Source organism: Eschrichtius robustus, chromosome 1 (assembly GCF_028021215.1).
Source record: "Eschrichtius robustus isolate mEscRob2 chromosome 1, mEscRob2.pri, whole genome shotgun sequence".
Classification (NCBI taxonomy): domain Eukaryota; kingdom Metazoa; phylum Chordata; class Mammalia; order Artiodactyla; family Eschrichtiidae; genus Eschrichtius; species Eschrichtius robustus.
In genome coordinates this window covers 90676839-90692308 of record NC_090824.1, presented here as the reverse complement: position 1 = coordinate 90692308, position 15470 = coordinate 90676839, and the positions used below count along the sequence as shown (strand labels likewise).

General features: G+C 42.8%; 1 protein-coding gene and 1 pseudogene across 11 annotated transcripts in view; both read left to right on the top strand.

The window, feature by feature from the left end:
* The window catches only part of PPIP5K1 (diphosphoinositol pentakisphosphate kinase 1), a 49317-nt gene that overhangs the window by 21984 nt on the left and 11863 nt on the right, over nt 1–15470 (top strand). For 4 of the 11 annotated variants that reach the window (XM_068550477.1, XM_068550494.1, XM_068550468.1 and 1 more), the window contains 2 exons: nt 3694–3876; nt 5364–5501. In XM_068550477.1, coding sequence (XP_068406578.1) covers nt 3694–3876; nt 5364–5501 — 321 coding nt within the window. Of the gene's footprint in view, nt 1–129; nt 193–3693; nt 3877–5363; nt 5502–15470 lie in introns of all 11 variants that reach the window. The other 7 variants (XM_068550540.1, XM_068550512.1, XM_068550533.1 and 4 more) reach the window with 2 other exon arrangements.
* LOC137765360 (forkhead box protein K2 pseudogene) lies at nt 5972–8748 on the top strand (annotated as a pseudogene).

Here is a 15470-nt window from a genome sequence, read left to right as displayed (position 1 = left end):
AATCTAAGGGGCGGGGGTGGGAGCAGGTCATATACTAACTGTAAAGAACAGAGTATATTGTGAGCAAATTCCAGAGCAGAGGGTGGGGACAGCGGTGGGTATAATCCCCGTGATGTCTTTTCTCCCCAGAGCTCTTGTTTGTCCCGGCCGTAAAACGATTTTCTGTGTCGTTTGCAAAGCATCCGACTAACGGTACGTTTGCTTCTGACTCAACGTCATTCCTCCTCACCATGTCACCTCCAGACACTTAACCTCTGAGTTCTGACACTGACTTTCCCTCTCCCTCCACTGTGTTGACACCCTGCTATCTCTGAACCACTCACTAATTGTCGCTCTTGGGATATATCACTTGTTGTGACAGACCTTAGCCTTGGCTGCAGCCTGGCTGCCCGATTCCTGGGGCAACTCAAGGTCTTATTTCCATGGTCACCATCATCACCATTGTGTCACTTTTTTCAGCATCATCACCAAAACATGAATTAAACCTCTTCCTTTCCCATCACATGACTGCCAGGCTTTGTACAAACATGATAATGGTTCCCCTTCTTAGAAAGAGCGTAGTATTACCTATATCATCCCCATTTCTTCTCTCTATTTGTTTCCCCAACTCCTCAGCTTATGTAATTTTGATCTTCCTGTTTTTTCACCAGCTCTTTTGTTGGAGTGGATGACTAGTTTGCTTCCCTTTTGGAGCAGTGCTGCAGTTCCCAGTTCCCAAGCCTACCCATAAAGGCATTAGTCTTGAGTATATTGTTTTCCATCTCCATATTCCTGTGTCCTACCATTGTGTGTATTTTGTGTGGCTCTTGTGCTTCTGACATCTGCTTTACGTCACTACTAACCTAGGGTCTGGGCCTAGAAAACAGGAGTCCAGATTGATTTGGGATACAAGAAAGAACAAAAGGAGTAGGAGGTGGTAGGTACAGGAAAAAGCATTGTGCCTTGAGGGTTTACATGTGGTTTCCATGCAGCCCCAGCCTACTTATGGCACTGCAGTCTCCGAGAAGGGGAAGTGAAGAGTTGAGATGTCTACTGGAGATTCCGGGGGAGCTTAGGAATAAATAATATTTCAAGAATACTGAAGAACAGGGTCTGCCCACACTAAGGTGGGAGAGTTTAGAGATCTGCGTAAACCCAAGACTGAAGGGCTGTGGTCTCTTTGTAGGGTATGGCAGAGGAACCCAGGACTTACACCTTGCTTTATCCTTTATATCCTTAGTTTCTCTCTGCATTGTATCTTGTCTTCAAGGTAAATCCAGTTTTGTTAGATACGATTTTCTTCTGTTCAAGAGCTAAGACTCTGAGGGAGGTAAAATTAGCCTGGCTTCCTGGCTGAAAAAAATCTAGGTGTTGATCACCTGCTCCTTAGACAGTGGCAGCTGCTAGATTTTAGCCCAGTCAGGCCATACATCTCCACTAGGCACTGGTGAAATCTCCCTAGGTTGACTAGCTTATACTTGCTCAGTTTATACCCCTACCCACCACCCGCACTCCCATTTGTGCCTGTGACAGGAGCTTCCCATTCAGAGTGGCGTGACTGTGCCAGCACTGTTAGCTTCAAGCTCTTCTGGCCTTCGTGCCACAGTCATCTCCAGAGTAGACCCTCAGGCACCAACCCCAACACTACAGCCTGGGATTTGGACTCAGGAGACTTATTACTTAGCGTACAGAAGATGGTACTAGGAACTTGGGCCCCTGACATCAGAGCTAAATCACAACTCTCCTAACTCTTAGGCTCTGTGAGAAAAGATCCAAATTCCTAAAACAGATCCTCAAACCTATATATCTCTAGTTCCCTGAAGCCTTGGTTAGCAGCCTCACCAGTAAAGAAGAATTAATTCTACCAAAATGGGGAGAGGAAGAAAGATCTGGACAATTATAGTGCAAGAGAGTAAATTCAAGATCTCCTCCAGCACCCTGCACACAACCTCAGGGCTCTGCTGGCCTTTGTTCTTCTTGTACTTGAGCTTGGAGGCTAAAGTGCCTGAGAAGCCAGAATCTGGGATCTAGAAGAAAAAGATTTGGAGCTATTATGTCTCTTGCTGAAGATTATCTATATTTAATTTGGCCCTCAGGACAATATGAGGGCTCTACCCCATGGCCAAATGTTACTGGACTGACCCAGCAATTACAGAGTGGATGCTCTGTCTGCAATTGCTTGCAGCAGATTAGTCACAACAATGTGCCAGCCTACTGTCCATCACCACCATCTCTTTGCCATGATGTGTGGCTTTGAAATAGCTGCTGGAAGAACTGGACCTGGCTTTGGAAAGGAGGCAAGGCAGTGCTACTTCCTTGCTTTGATGGAAGAACACCCCTCAGCCCATCCCTGCCTCTATTCCTGATAAGCTTCTGTCACATCCTGTGACTACATCAAGTATATAAGTATGGCCCATTAGTAAACTGCATGCTGAACTTACCAAGGTGAACTAATATAGTGGGAAAGAGACTGTGTCTCTCCCTCATCCAGAATGTCAGAGTGTACCCACCAGATTTGCCAAGCTCATTCTCTTCTAGGGACCCACATAACTGTGTGACCATTGGTACAGAAATCTCTCTTGACATCCAGACTAAGGTCTCTGGAAACCATAGTCTCATGGGATCACCCTGTGGAGCCCATTCTGGTCTGGGAGTTCTGAGCAGTCATCCTCAGCTACCTTGATCCTACTTTCTCTGTACCATATTCCTGTTATCAGTTAAGACCCTGTACCTTTTCCCCAAGATCTTTTTCCTACTGTTCCTCTTAAACCCCCTTCCACATGTCTTTCACTGCCTTCAACCGTTTGCAGCTGAATCGCATATATCCACAAAGTTTGCCAACCAGCTAAGATAATAAGTAGTTTCGGATTAAAGCTTTTCCACTCATCTAGCTGAACAAAGTGCAGTTAAACTCACCAGCAGTGGGAAGAAAATATAAAATTATCTCTTTTGGCTTCTATAATTGATACAATGTCCCCCCAAGACTTATGCAAACGTTTTTTAAAAAGTCTATGTATTTGAACAGGAATGAAGGATGATTAATCAATATTGACATTTTCACATATTGATTCCATTTTTTACGTGCTATTTTAAAGGACACCTGGTTTCCTGCTAATCTATGTCAGTTACCTAACACAAGCCTTGTCTGTGGCTATCTTAGAGTGGTCCAGGGAGCCCGGCCTGAGTCCTTAGGAGCTTTTTTAGCTTAAAACTTTATCCTGATAACCTATACCACTCTTGACCCCCTTCTCTGAGTGACTTCAAATCTTTTCATCTCTATCCCAACCTCATAAATACATTCGTTTAAGAAACAAGCCCTAACTAGGGTTTGCCCAAGAATGATTGGGGACACTGGAGTGCCTAGCTACAGAACTGCCAGCTCACCCCATCCAGAACGATGTGACTGCTGTCTGCAAGCACTGACTGAATTGTGCACAACGAGAAAGGGGAGGGCCTGCTGTATGATGAGGTCTCACATGCCCCTTCTTCTAGACTCACTTCTTTTAGACTTCTTTTAGCATGATGCCAGTACTCTTCCCTGCAAGAGATGTCCCATGGCTCTGACCATCTCTGCTTCTCTCTTAGCTCACCTTGGAGCTGAGTGGCCCCACCTCCCAGGAATACTTATGTCATCCAGTACCCCCCTCATTGTCTCTCCCTCTTCTCTTTCTTTATCTTTGTGCTTCCTGTCGTGGTTCCCCCAACCCCTCCAAGAGCTGCTGGATGACCAGCACCCTGTGGTCCGGTTGCTGCGTAGTTGTTCCTCTGACTGCACAGGGGGCCGGCCAGTCTCCTTGGATGCCACGCTGGCGCATCACCTGCACCAGTGCTCCTACCACCTGCGCCTCTTCCGGAACTGGCTGCGCTCAGGCCAGGATGATCCCGAGTGCCTCTACGGTACCCCCTGCCACCAAGCTGGCTGCTGCCACTACCCTGGCTGGGACTGACTGCTTTGCTTCTTGCACTTTTGGCAGGAGAGCCCACCTATTCCTTTCTCCTATTTACTCTAAGGTTGTGTGACTTGCATTTAGTTGCTTGGATGGGATTGGGGCCAGACTGCCTGGTAGCTGTAGCGTTGGCTGCTCCTCCCCTTCCTGTTCTCCTTCCTCACTGCCTCCTAATGTTACCTATTCCCAGTGCTATTCGGTACAGGCGTAGTCTCTTGCCCTGGAATCTATTCTTATCTCTATGACCCTCTACTACCACCATCTTCAAATCCAAATGTTTTTCTAGCTGTTCTGAGAAGCTGGAGACTGTGCCTCTCCTGCCCTCCTGCCACTAGAGTACAGGGGGAAACTGAGGCACAGAGGTCTCAGTTGAATCCTTGAAGAAAACAAGGGCCGAAGGTTAGAAGATGGTCAGGTATAATCCTTTTGAGTTATATAGGTTTTAATCATTGTCAGACAGGAGGCTGTGTCTTGAATAGATATTGCTGTCCTGCCTACCTTTAATCCATTTAAGGAGATATAAAGGAAGCATAGGAAATATTGGGGACTAAAAAAGTGGTTGAGATGTATGCTTCTTGATCCTCTAATGGGGACATTTTTTTTTTCCATCAACAGGCCCTGGGATTAGAGTTACACATTTAGGTTTACCCTTCACCCTACAATGTAGATCTACATTGGAATTGTTGGGTTCAGAGCAGAGAATCAGTATTTATTCTTTTTTCTAGGGGGTTTGCCTCATTTTCCTGAAGGAATAGAGAAATACTAGCAAGTCTGGGGTCTTCAGTGAGAGCAGAGGAAAGAAGCTTTGAAGTGATGAAAATAACCAAGAAAGAACTTCCATCCCCCAACCTGTTCATACATGTGGTTTTCCTGAGCTGAGCTTCATGTGTATTGCATGCCCTCCAGCTTCCAATATTCTAGCCTTTCTACCCATATCCTAAATCTGCATGAACCCCTCCTCAGATCCCAAACCCTCCTCCTTAATCTGGTTCTCGTGTACATGATCCCTGAAATCTGCTGTTTTTTTCCCGGCTCCATGACCTCCCTACCTCTCATTTAGACCTACAATTTCACCCCTTACCTCTGGACCTTTTGTTTTATTTCCCCCAGAAAGTACAAGAGGAGTGTAGGTGCTTACCCTATTGGGATTCTGTTGATTTTTCCATGGAATATTGCAGGCTTTCCATAGGTAGGATAAGAGGTGATTTGATTCACCCAGAGGCCTTGGCAGGAAGACTTTTTAGGAAATCTGGAGGTGACAGAAATAGACTCCTTTAGGGGCTCTAAAGAGTTCCCTCTCCTGAGAATCTTGGATACCCCACACTCCAAAAGCCACAGACACTCCTGATGGTTCTCAGGGACCCTCCATGCTTCCTTGGCCAGTTGGGGTATATCCAGCAGGAATAACACTGACTTTGCCCATCTCTTTTCTAACAGGATTTGAAGGGTGCTCCATGGTGCCTACCATTTACCCCCTGGAAACACTGCATAATGCCCTTTCCCTGCGTCAAGTGAGTGAATTCTTGAGTAGAGTCTGCCAGCGCCACACTGATGCCCAAGCACAGGCATCTGCAGGTATGGAGAATACTCTTACCTTGTACCACTATCTCTGCCCCCACTCCCATGCTTCCTAGAACATGAGTAATAAATTAAAAAGATAGGCACTCTGAAAAAGTAGACTTGAAAAAATGTTTAATTGCATAGGTTAACTAAAAAGCATGGAACTATCACTCCTTCCAAAGTTAACTTATAAATTTAATGTGATCTCAGTAAGAATAGTACTGTTTTTCTAAAGTCAGACAAATTGATTTTGAAGTTGTCATTAAAAAAAAAAACAAGCAAGAATAGCCAAGGAAATCTTGAAAAGAAGAGCAATGAAGTCATGCTTGCCCTACCAGATTTTAAAACATTTTATAAAACTTCTATAATAAAAACAGTGTAGTATTGGTACATGAATAAACAGAGACCAAGCAAACAAAGTAGAAAATCCAGAAATAGTTGAAGTTAGCGTTTCAAAATACTAGGGGAAAGACAGCCTTTAAGAAATGGAGTTGGAAAGTTAGTAGAAGGAAAGAAATCATAAAGATCAGAGCAGAAATAAATGAAACAAACAAAACAATAGCAAAGATCAATAAAACTAAAAGCTGGTTCTTTGAGAAGATAAACAAAACTGATAAACCTTTAGCCAGACTCATCAAGAAAAAGAGGGAGAGGACTCAAATCAATAAAATTAGAAATGAAAAAGGAGAAGTTACAACAGACACCGCAGAAATACAAAGCATCCTAAGAGACTACTATAAGCAACTCTATGCCAATAAAATGGACAACCTGGAAGAAATGGACAAATTCTTAGAAAGGTATAACCTTCCAAGACTGAACCAGGAAGAAATAGAAAATATGAACAGACCAATCACAAGTAATGAAATTGAAACTGTGATTAAAAATCTTCCAACAAACAAAAGTCCAGGACCAGATGGCTTCACAGGTGAATTCTATCAAACATTTAGAGAAGAGCTAACACCCATCCTTCTCAAGCTCTTCCAAAAAAATTGCAGAGGAAGGAACACTCCCAAACTTATTCTATGAGGCCACCATCACCCTGATACCAAAACCAGACAAAAGATACTACACAAAAGAAAATTACAGACCAATATCACTGATGAATATAAATGCAAAAATCCTCAACAAAATACTAGCAAACAGAATCCAGCAACACATTAAAAGGATCATACACCATGATCAAGTGGGATTTATCCCAGGGATGCAAGGATTCTTCAATATATGCAAATCAATCAATGTGATACACCATATCAACAAACTGAAAAATAAAAACCATGTGATCATCTCAAAAAAAAAAAAAATGGAGTTGGGGGACTTCCCTGGTGGCACAGTGGTTAAGAATCCACCTGCCAATGCAGGGGACACAGATTCGATCCCTGGTCCGGGAAGATCCCACATGCCACAGAGCAACTAAGCCTGTGCGCCACAACTGAGCCTGCACTCTACAGCCTGCAAGCCACAACTACTGAGCCCGTGTGCCACAACTGCTGAGCCCGCATGCCACAACTACTGAGCCCGTGTGCTGCAACTACTGAAGCCCACACACTTAGAGCCCCGTGCTCCGCAACAATAGAAGCCACCGCGATGAGAAGCCTGCGCACTGCAATGAAGAGTAGCCCCTGCTCACTGCAACTAGAGAAAGCCCGGGCACAGCAAGGAAGACCCAATGCAGCCAAAAATAAATAAATAAATTTATTTAAAAAAAAAAAAAAAAAATATATATATATATATATATATATATATATATATATATATATATATTAAAAGGAACCAAACAGAAATTCTGGGGCTGAAAAGCATAACAACAGAAATGAAAAATCTACTGGAGGATTTCTTAGAAGGTTTGAGCAGGCAGAATTAAAAATCAGCAAACTTGGGCTTCCCTGGTGGCACAGTGGTTGAGAATCTGCCTGCCAATGCAGGGGACGCGGGTTCGAGCCCTGGTCTGGGAAGATCCCACATGCCACGGAGCAACTAGGCCCGTGAGCCACAACTGCTGAGCCTGCGCGTCTGGAGCCTGTGCTCCGCAACAAGAGAGGCCGCGATAGTGAGAGGCCCGCGCACAGCGATGAAGAGTGGCCCCCGCTTGCCGCATCTAGAGAAAGCCCTAGCACAGAAACGAAGACCCAACATAGCAATCAATCAATAAATCTTTAAAAAAAAAAAAAAATCAGCAAACTTAAATATAGGTCAAGGCGGGCGCCGCTGTCACTCACGGCCTGGCGCCGGCGCGCTGCGCGTGTCCCGCCCCTCGCCACTGCTCGTCGCTTGCCGGCCGGCGGCCTCGCTCAGCCCTCGTCCTCGCTCGGCCCTCAGCTCAGTGGCGGCGTTGGAAGGCGGCCTGGGCCCTCGCAGGCCCATGGCGGCGGCCACGGCACTGCCGGGCGCGGGTGGGCCTCCCGCGAGCGGCGGTGGCGCCGGGGGCGGCGGGTTCCCGCCGGGCGGCTGGGCAATGGAGCGCCTCGAGGGCCGTGAGTTTGAGTACCTGATGAAGAAGCGCTCGGTGACCATCGGGCGAAACTCGTCGCAGGGCTCGGTGGACGTGAGCCTGGGCCGCTCGAGCTTCATCTCGCGGCGCCACCTCGAGCTCTTCACGCCCCCGGGCGGCGGCGGCCATAGTGGGGCGGCCCCGGAGCCGTCGGTGCAGCCCGGGCCGACGCGGGCGGCGACTTCTACCTGCGCTGCCTCGGCAGGAATGGCATGTGCGTGGACGGCGTGTTCCAAAGGCTCAGGGTGCCGCCGCTGCAGCTGCCGCGCGTGTACACGTTCAGGTTCCCGAGCACAAACGTCAAGATCACTCACGTTCACTGCCCTGTCCAGCAAGAAGAGGGAGAAACAGGAAGCGCCCTGGTGAATCCCGTGCAGGCTCACATCTCTCTGCTGACCATCAACATTCCAGACACCATGGCCCAGCTCATCAGCCCCCTCCCCTCCCCCACAGGAACCATCAGTGCTGCGAACTCCTGTCCATCCAGCCCCCCGGGGAGCAGGGTCTTCAGGGTACAAAATGGGCCGTGTGGTACCATCTGACCTCAATTTAATGGCCGACAACTCACAGCCAGAAAATAAGAAGGAAGCTTCAGGTGGAGACAGCCCAATGGATGATTCAAAGCCACCTTATTCCTATGCACAATTAATCATACAAGCACTTAGGATGGCTCCTGATAAACAACTCACCCTAAATGGAATTTATTTGTACATCACGAAAAACTATCCCTACTACAGGACTGCAGACAAGGGCTGGCAGCTATACGTAGGCTGACATACGTAGCTTTTTTTTTTTTTTAGTTTTATTTACTTATTTATTTATTTTTGGCTGTGTTGGGTCTTCGTTTCTGTGCGAGGGCTTTCTCCAGTTGCGGCGAGCGGGGGCCACTCTTCATCGTGGTGCGCGGGCCTCTCACTATCACGGCCTCTCTTGTTGCGGAGCACAGGCTCCAGACGCGCAGGCTCAGTAGTTGTGGCTCACGGGCCTAGTTGCTCCACAGCATGTGGGATCCTCCCAGACCAGGGCTCAAACCCGTGTCCCCTGCATTGGCAGGCAGATTCTCAACCACTGCGCCACCAGGGAAGCCCATATGTAGCTTTTTGAAGTTTGCACAGAGATGGTTTTCAAACTGTTTTACTGAGGAACCCTTTCTTCAAAAGATACCTCCTCCAGTTGGCCAGTATACAAAACAGATGAACACAGTGCTGCCCTGTTTCAATGGTCCACTGTACTTCCAGCCTATTCCTAGGCTGTCTGTGAATCCAGGCCTCCTCAGAGGACACTTTGAAATCGGTGCATAGTATTTCCATTGTTTAGCTTTTTAATTTGTTTAATTTTTAAACCTCTACATTGTGTATGTTTTTCTTCTCTGCGTGTCTGTGTTATGTGTGGCCATTTACTAGGTGTTTAGCAGGACCTCACTAATTCAGACAGTATGGGAAAGGGTAAGTTTGAAGTATGGAATAGTAAAAGCATAACAAAAGAGAGAAGAAATATACATTTACAAATTTTGAATTTATTAAGTAACCAGGAATGGCTACAGAATTCCTTTGAGGCTTAATGAGTAAATGATCCTTTGAAAAATGCATCTGTTGAACCATAACCATAATCAAGTGATGTGGGTGGGGTGGGGGTGGGGGTAAGCCATTCTGCTTTATGGAGGGTAAAAACTTTTTTCTTTTACCTGCAGATGTATAAACATGTTATAATAAAATTATTGTTCCAGCCAAAAAAAAAAAAAAAAAAAGGTCAGTTGAAGGTATCCAGTCTGAGAAGAAATAAAAAAGAATGAAGAAAAGTGAACAGAGCCAAAGATACTTGTGGGACACCATAAAACATACCACTGTATGTATAATGGAAATCCCAGAAGGAGAAGAGAGAGAGAAAGAGGCAGAAAAAAATTTTGAAGAAAAAATAGCTGAAAACTTCTCAAATTTGATAAAGACACAAATCTATGTGTCCAAATAGTTCAAACTTCAAGAAGGATAAATGCAAAGAGATCTACATTGAGACACATTGTAATCAAATTGTCAAAAGACAGAGAAAATGTTGAAAGTAGCAAGAGAAAAGCAGCTTGTCACATTCAGGGGATATTTAATAGATTAACAAGTCACTCATCAGAAACCATAGAGGCCAGAAAGTAGTGGGGTGACATATTTAAAGTGCTAAAAGAAAAAACCGTCAACCAAGAATTCTATATCTGTTGAAACCGTTCAAAAATGAAGGAAAAATTAAGACATTCCCAAATAAACAAAAGCTGAGGGATTTTTTAAAAAACATCTTTATTGGAGTATAATTGCTTTACAATGGTGTGTTAGTTTCTGCTTTATAACAAAGTGAATCAGTTATACATATACATATATTCCCATATCTCTTCCCTCTTGTGACTCCCTCCCTCCCACCCTCCCTATCCCACCCCTCTAGGTGGTCATAAAGCACCGAGCTGATCTCCCTGTGCTATGTGGCTGCTTCCCACTAGCTATCTATTTTACATTTGGTAGTGTATATATGTCCATGCCACTCTCTCACTTTGTCCCAGCTTACCCTTCCCCCTCCCCGTGTCCTCAAGTCCATTCTCTAGTAGGTCTGCGTCTTTATTCCCGTCTTGCCCCTAGGTTCTTCATGACCACTTTTTTTTTTTTTAGATTCCATATATATGTGTTAGCATGTGGTATTTGTTTTTCTCTTTCTGACTTACTTCACTCTGTATGGCAGTCTCTAGGTCCATCCACCTCACTACAAATAACTCAATTTTGTTTCTTTTTATGGCTGAGTAATATTCCATTGTATATATGTGCCATATCTTCTTTATCCATTCATCTGTTGATGGACACTTAGGTTGCTTCCATGTCCTGGCTATTGTAAATAGAGCTGCAATGAACATTGTGGTACATGTCTCTTTTTGAATTATGGTTTTCATAGGGTATATGCCCAGTAGTGGGATTGCTGGGTCATATGATAGTTCTATTTTTAGTTTTTTAAGGAACCTCCATACTGTTCTCCATAGTGGCTGTATCAATTTACGTTCCCACCAACAGTGCAGGAGGGTTCCCTATTCTCCACACCCTCTCCAGCATTTATTGTTTGTAGATTTTTTGATGATGGCCATTCTGACTGGTGTGAGATGATATCTCATTGTAGTTTTGATTTGCATTTCTCTAATGATTACTGATGTTGAGCATTGTTTCATGTGTTTGTTGGCAATCTGTATATCTTCTTTGGAGAAATGTCTATTTAGGTCTTCTGCCCAGTTTTAGATTGGGTTGTTTGTTTTTTTGATATTGAGCTGCATGAGCTGCTTGTAAATTTTGGAGATTAATCCTTTGTCAGTTGCTTCATTTGCAAACATTTTCTCCCATTCTGAGGGTTGTCTTTTTGTCTTGTTTATGGTTTCCTTTGCTGTGCAAAAGCTTTTAAGTTTCATTAGGTCCCATTTGTTTATTTTTGTTTTTATTTCCATTTCTCTAGGAGATGGGTCAAAAAAGGATCTTGCTGTGATTTATGTCATAGAGTGTTCTGCCTATGTTTTCCTCCAAGAGTTCGATAGTGTCTGGCCTTACATTTAGGTCTTTACTCCATTTTGAGTTTATCTTTGTGTATGGTGTTAGGGAGTGTTCTAATTTCATTCTTTTACATGTAGCTGTCCAGTTTTCCCAGCACCACTTATTGAAGAGGCTGTCTTTTCTCCATTGAATATTCTTGCCTCCTTTATCAAAGATAGGGTGAGCATATGTGCATGGGTTTATCTCTGGGATTTCTATCCTGTTCCATTGATCTATATTTCTGTTTTTGTGCCAGTACCATACTGTCTTGATTACTGTAGCTTTGTAGTATAGTCTGAAGTCAGGGAGCCTGATTCCTCCAGCTCTGTTATTCTTTCTCAAGATTGCTTTGGTTATTCGGGGTCTTTTGTGTTTCCATACAAATTGTGAAATTTTTTGTTCTAGTTCTGTGAAAAATGCCATTGGTAGTTTGATAACGATTGCATTGAATCTGTAGATTGCTTTGGGTAGTATAGTCATTTTCACAATGTTGATGCTTCCAATCCAAGAACATGATATATCTCTCCATCTATTTGTATCATCTTTAATTTCTTCTATCATTGTCTTATAGTTTTCTGCATACAGGTCTTTTGTCTCCTTAGGTAGGTTTATTCCTAGGTATTTTATTCTTTTTGTTGCAATGGTAAATGGGAGTGTTTTCTTAATTTCACTTTCAGATTTTTCATCATTATAGGAATGCAAGAGATTTCTGTGCATTAATTTTGTATCCTGCTACTTTACCAAGTTCATTGTTTAGCTCTAGTAGTTTTCCAGTAACATCTTTAAGCTGAGGGATTTTGTCAGTAGTAGATCTGCCCTACAAGAAATGCTAAAAGGAGGCTTTTAGGCTAAAATGACACTAAACAGAAAATTGAAGCCATATCAAAAAATAAAGAACTCAAAAAAAACGAAAGAAAGAAGAAAAAAAATAAAGAACTCTGGTAAAGTAAGTACACTGGTAACTATAAGAGCTAGCATTATTGTATTTTTGGTTTGTAGCTCCCCTTTTTGTCTTTTTGTTTCATATGTGACAACACGCAAATGAACAAACCAATCATTATGTCTGTTTTAATGGGCACACAATGTACAAAGATATATTATAATTTGTGACAATAACAAGGTGGGGACTGAGCTTTATAGGAACAGAGTTTTTGTATGTTATTGAAGCTAATTGCCATCAATTCAATCATTGCTACTGACCTTACAGAAATAAAAAGGATTGTAAGAGAGTACCATGAACAATTGTATGCCAACAAATTAGATAACATATATGAAAAGGACAATTCCTAGAAACAAACTCTAAAAACCGACTCAAGAAGAAATAGAAAATCTGAACATACCTATAACAAGGAAAAAGACTGAATCAGTAGCAGAAATTTCTCAACAAAGAAAAGTCCAAGACCAGATGGCTTCACTGGTGAATTCTACCAAACATTTAAGAATAATTAGCCCCACTCCTACTCACACTCTTCCAAAAAATATGAGAGGAGGAAACACTTCCTGTGAAGTCAGCATTACCCTGATACCAAAGCCAGACAAAGACACCCTAAGAAAAGAAAACTACGGGGCTTCCCTGGTGGTGCAGTGGTTAAGAATCTGCCTGCCAATGCAGGGGACATAGGTTCGAGCCCTGGTCTGGGAAGATTCCCACGTGCAACTAAGTTGCGGAGCAGCTAAGCCCGTGAGCCACAACTACTGAACGTCATGAGCCACAACTACTGAAGCCTGCACACCACAACTACTGAAGCCTGCATGCCTAGAGCCCATGCTCCACAACAAGAGAAGCCACTGCAATGAGAAGCCCGTGCACCACAACGAAGAGTAGCCCCTGCTTGCCGCAGCTAGAGAAAGCCCGTGCAGCAATGAAGACCCAACACAGCCATAAATAAATAAATAAATAAATAAATAAATAAACAAATAAATTTGAAAAGAAAAGAAAACTACAGACCAATTTCCCCTATGAGTAGAGAGGCAAAAATTCTCCACAAAATATTAGCAAACCAAATCCAACAGTACACATTAAAAGAATTACAATACACCATGATCAAGTGAGATTTATCTCAGGAATGCAAGGGCAATTCAACGTAAGAAAATATGTCAATGTAATACACTACATTATTAGAATAAAGAGAGAATAAAACCAATCATGTCAATTGGTGTGGAAAAGCATTTGGCAAAACCCAACACTCACTGAGCTAGGAACAGAAAGGAACTTCCTCAACACTATAAAGGACGTTTATAAACAACCCCTAGGGACTTCCCTGGTGGTCCAGTGGTTAAGACTCCATGCTGACGATGCAAGGGGCCAGGCTTCGATCCCTGGTCAGGGATCCCACATAGCGCAACTAGAGGAGTCTGCATGCCACAACTAAAGGAGCCCAAATGCTGCAAGCAAAGATCCCACATGCCACATCAAAGATCCCACACGAGGCAGCGAAGAGCCTGTGTGCTGCAACTAAGACCCGGCGTAGCCAAATAAATAAATAAATATTAAAAAACAAAACCAAAACCAAAAAAAACACAGCACAAATCATACTCAGTGGTGAAAGACTGAAAGTTTTCCCCGTAAGATCAGGAGCAAGACAAGGATGCCCACTTTCACCACTGCTATTGTACTGGAAGTTTTAGGGAGAACAGTTAGGCACAAAAAAAAAAAAAAAAAAAGGACCTAAATCGGAAAGGAAGAAGTAAAACTGTCGCTATTCACAGAGGACATAATCCTATATAGAGAAAATGGAAAAGAAACCTCAAAAGAACTACCAGAACTAATGAACAAATTCAGCAGTGTTACAGGGTACAAGATCAACTCACAAAAATCAGTTGTGTTTCTATACACCAGCAATGAACAATCCAAAGAGGAAATTAAGAAAACAATATCATTTATTATAGCATCCAAAAGAATAAAATACCTGGGAGCAAATTTAACCAAGAAGTTTAAAGACTTGTACACTGAAAACTGTAAAACATTGCTGAAATAAATTTAAAAAGACCTAAATAAATGGTAAGACATCCCATGTTCATGTAGAAGACATAACATTTTTAGGATGACAGTACTCCCCAAAGAAATCTCTGGATTAAATGCAATCCCTATTGGAATTCCAATGCACTTTTTTGCAGAAATGGAAAAGCTGACCCTCAAGTTTATATGGGATTGCAAGGGGACCTGAATAGTCAAAATAATCTTGAAAAAGAAAAAGTTGGAGGACTCACATCTTCTGATTTTAAAACTTACTACAAAGCTACAGTAATCCAAACAGTGTGGGATTGCCATAAGGATAAAGATATAGACCAATGGAATAGAACCAAGAGTCCAAAACTAAACCCATACTTCCATGGCCAGTTGATTTTTCAACAATGTTGCTAAGACCATTTAATGGGGAAAGAATTGTCTCTTCAATAAATGGTGCTAGAACAACTGGATACCCACATGCAAAAGAATGAAGATTGACCCCCCCACCTCATACCATGTACAAAAGTTAACTCAAAATGGATCAATGGCCTGAATATAAGAGCTAAAACTGTACAACTCTTACAAGACATAAGATAAATCTTCATGACCTTAAGAGTTGGCTAATGGATTCTTAGACCGAAAGCACAAGCAACAAAAGGGAAAAAAATAGATAAATTGGACTTCACCAAAATTTAAACTTTTTGTGCATCAAAGAACATGAAAGAAAGTGAAAAGACAGCCTATAGAAAGGGAGAAAATATTTGCAAATCATATATCTGATAAAGGTCCATAATATAACAATTCAACAACAAAAAGACAAACAACCCAACTTAAAAGTGAGCAAAGGACTTAAATAGACACTTCTTCAAAGAAGATATACAAATAACCAAGAAGCACATGAAATAATGCTCACCCTCAGTAACCATTAGGGATATGCAAATCAAAGCCACAATGAGGTACCACTTCACACCCACTACGATGGCTATAATTTAAGAAGAGAGAGA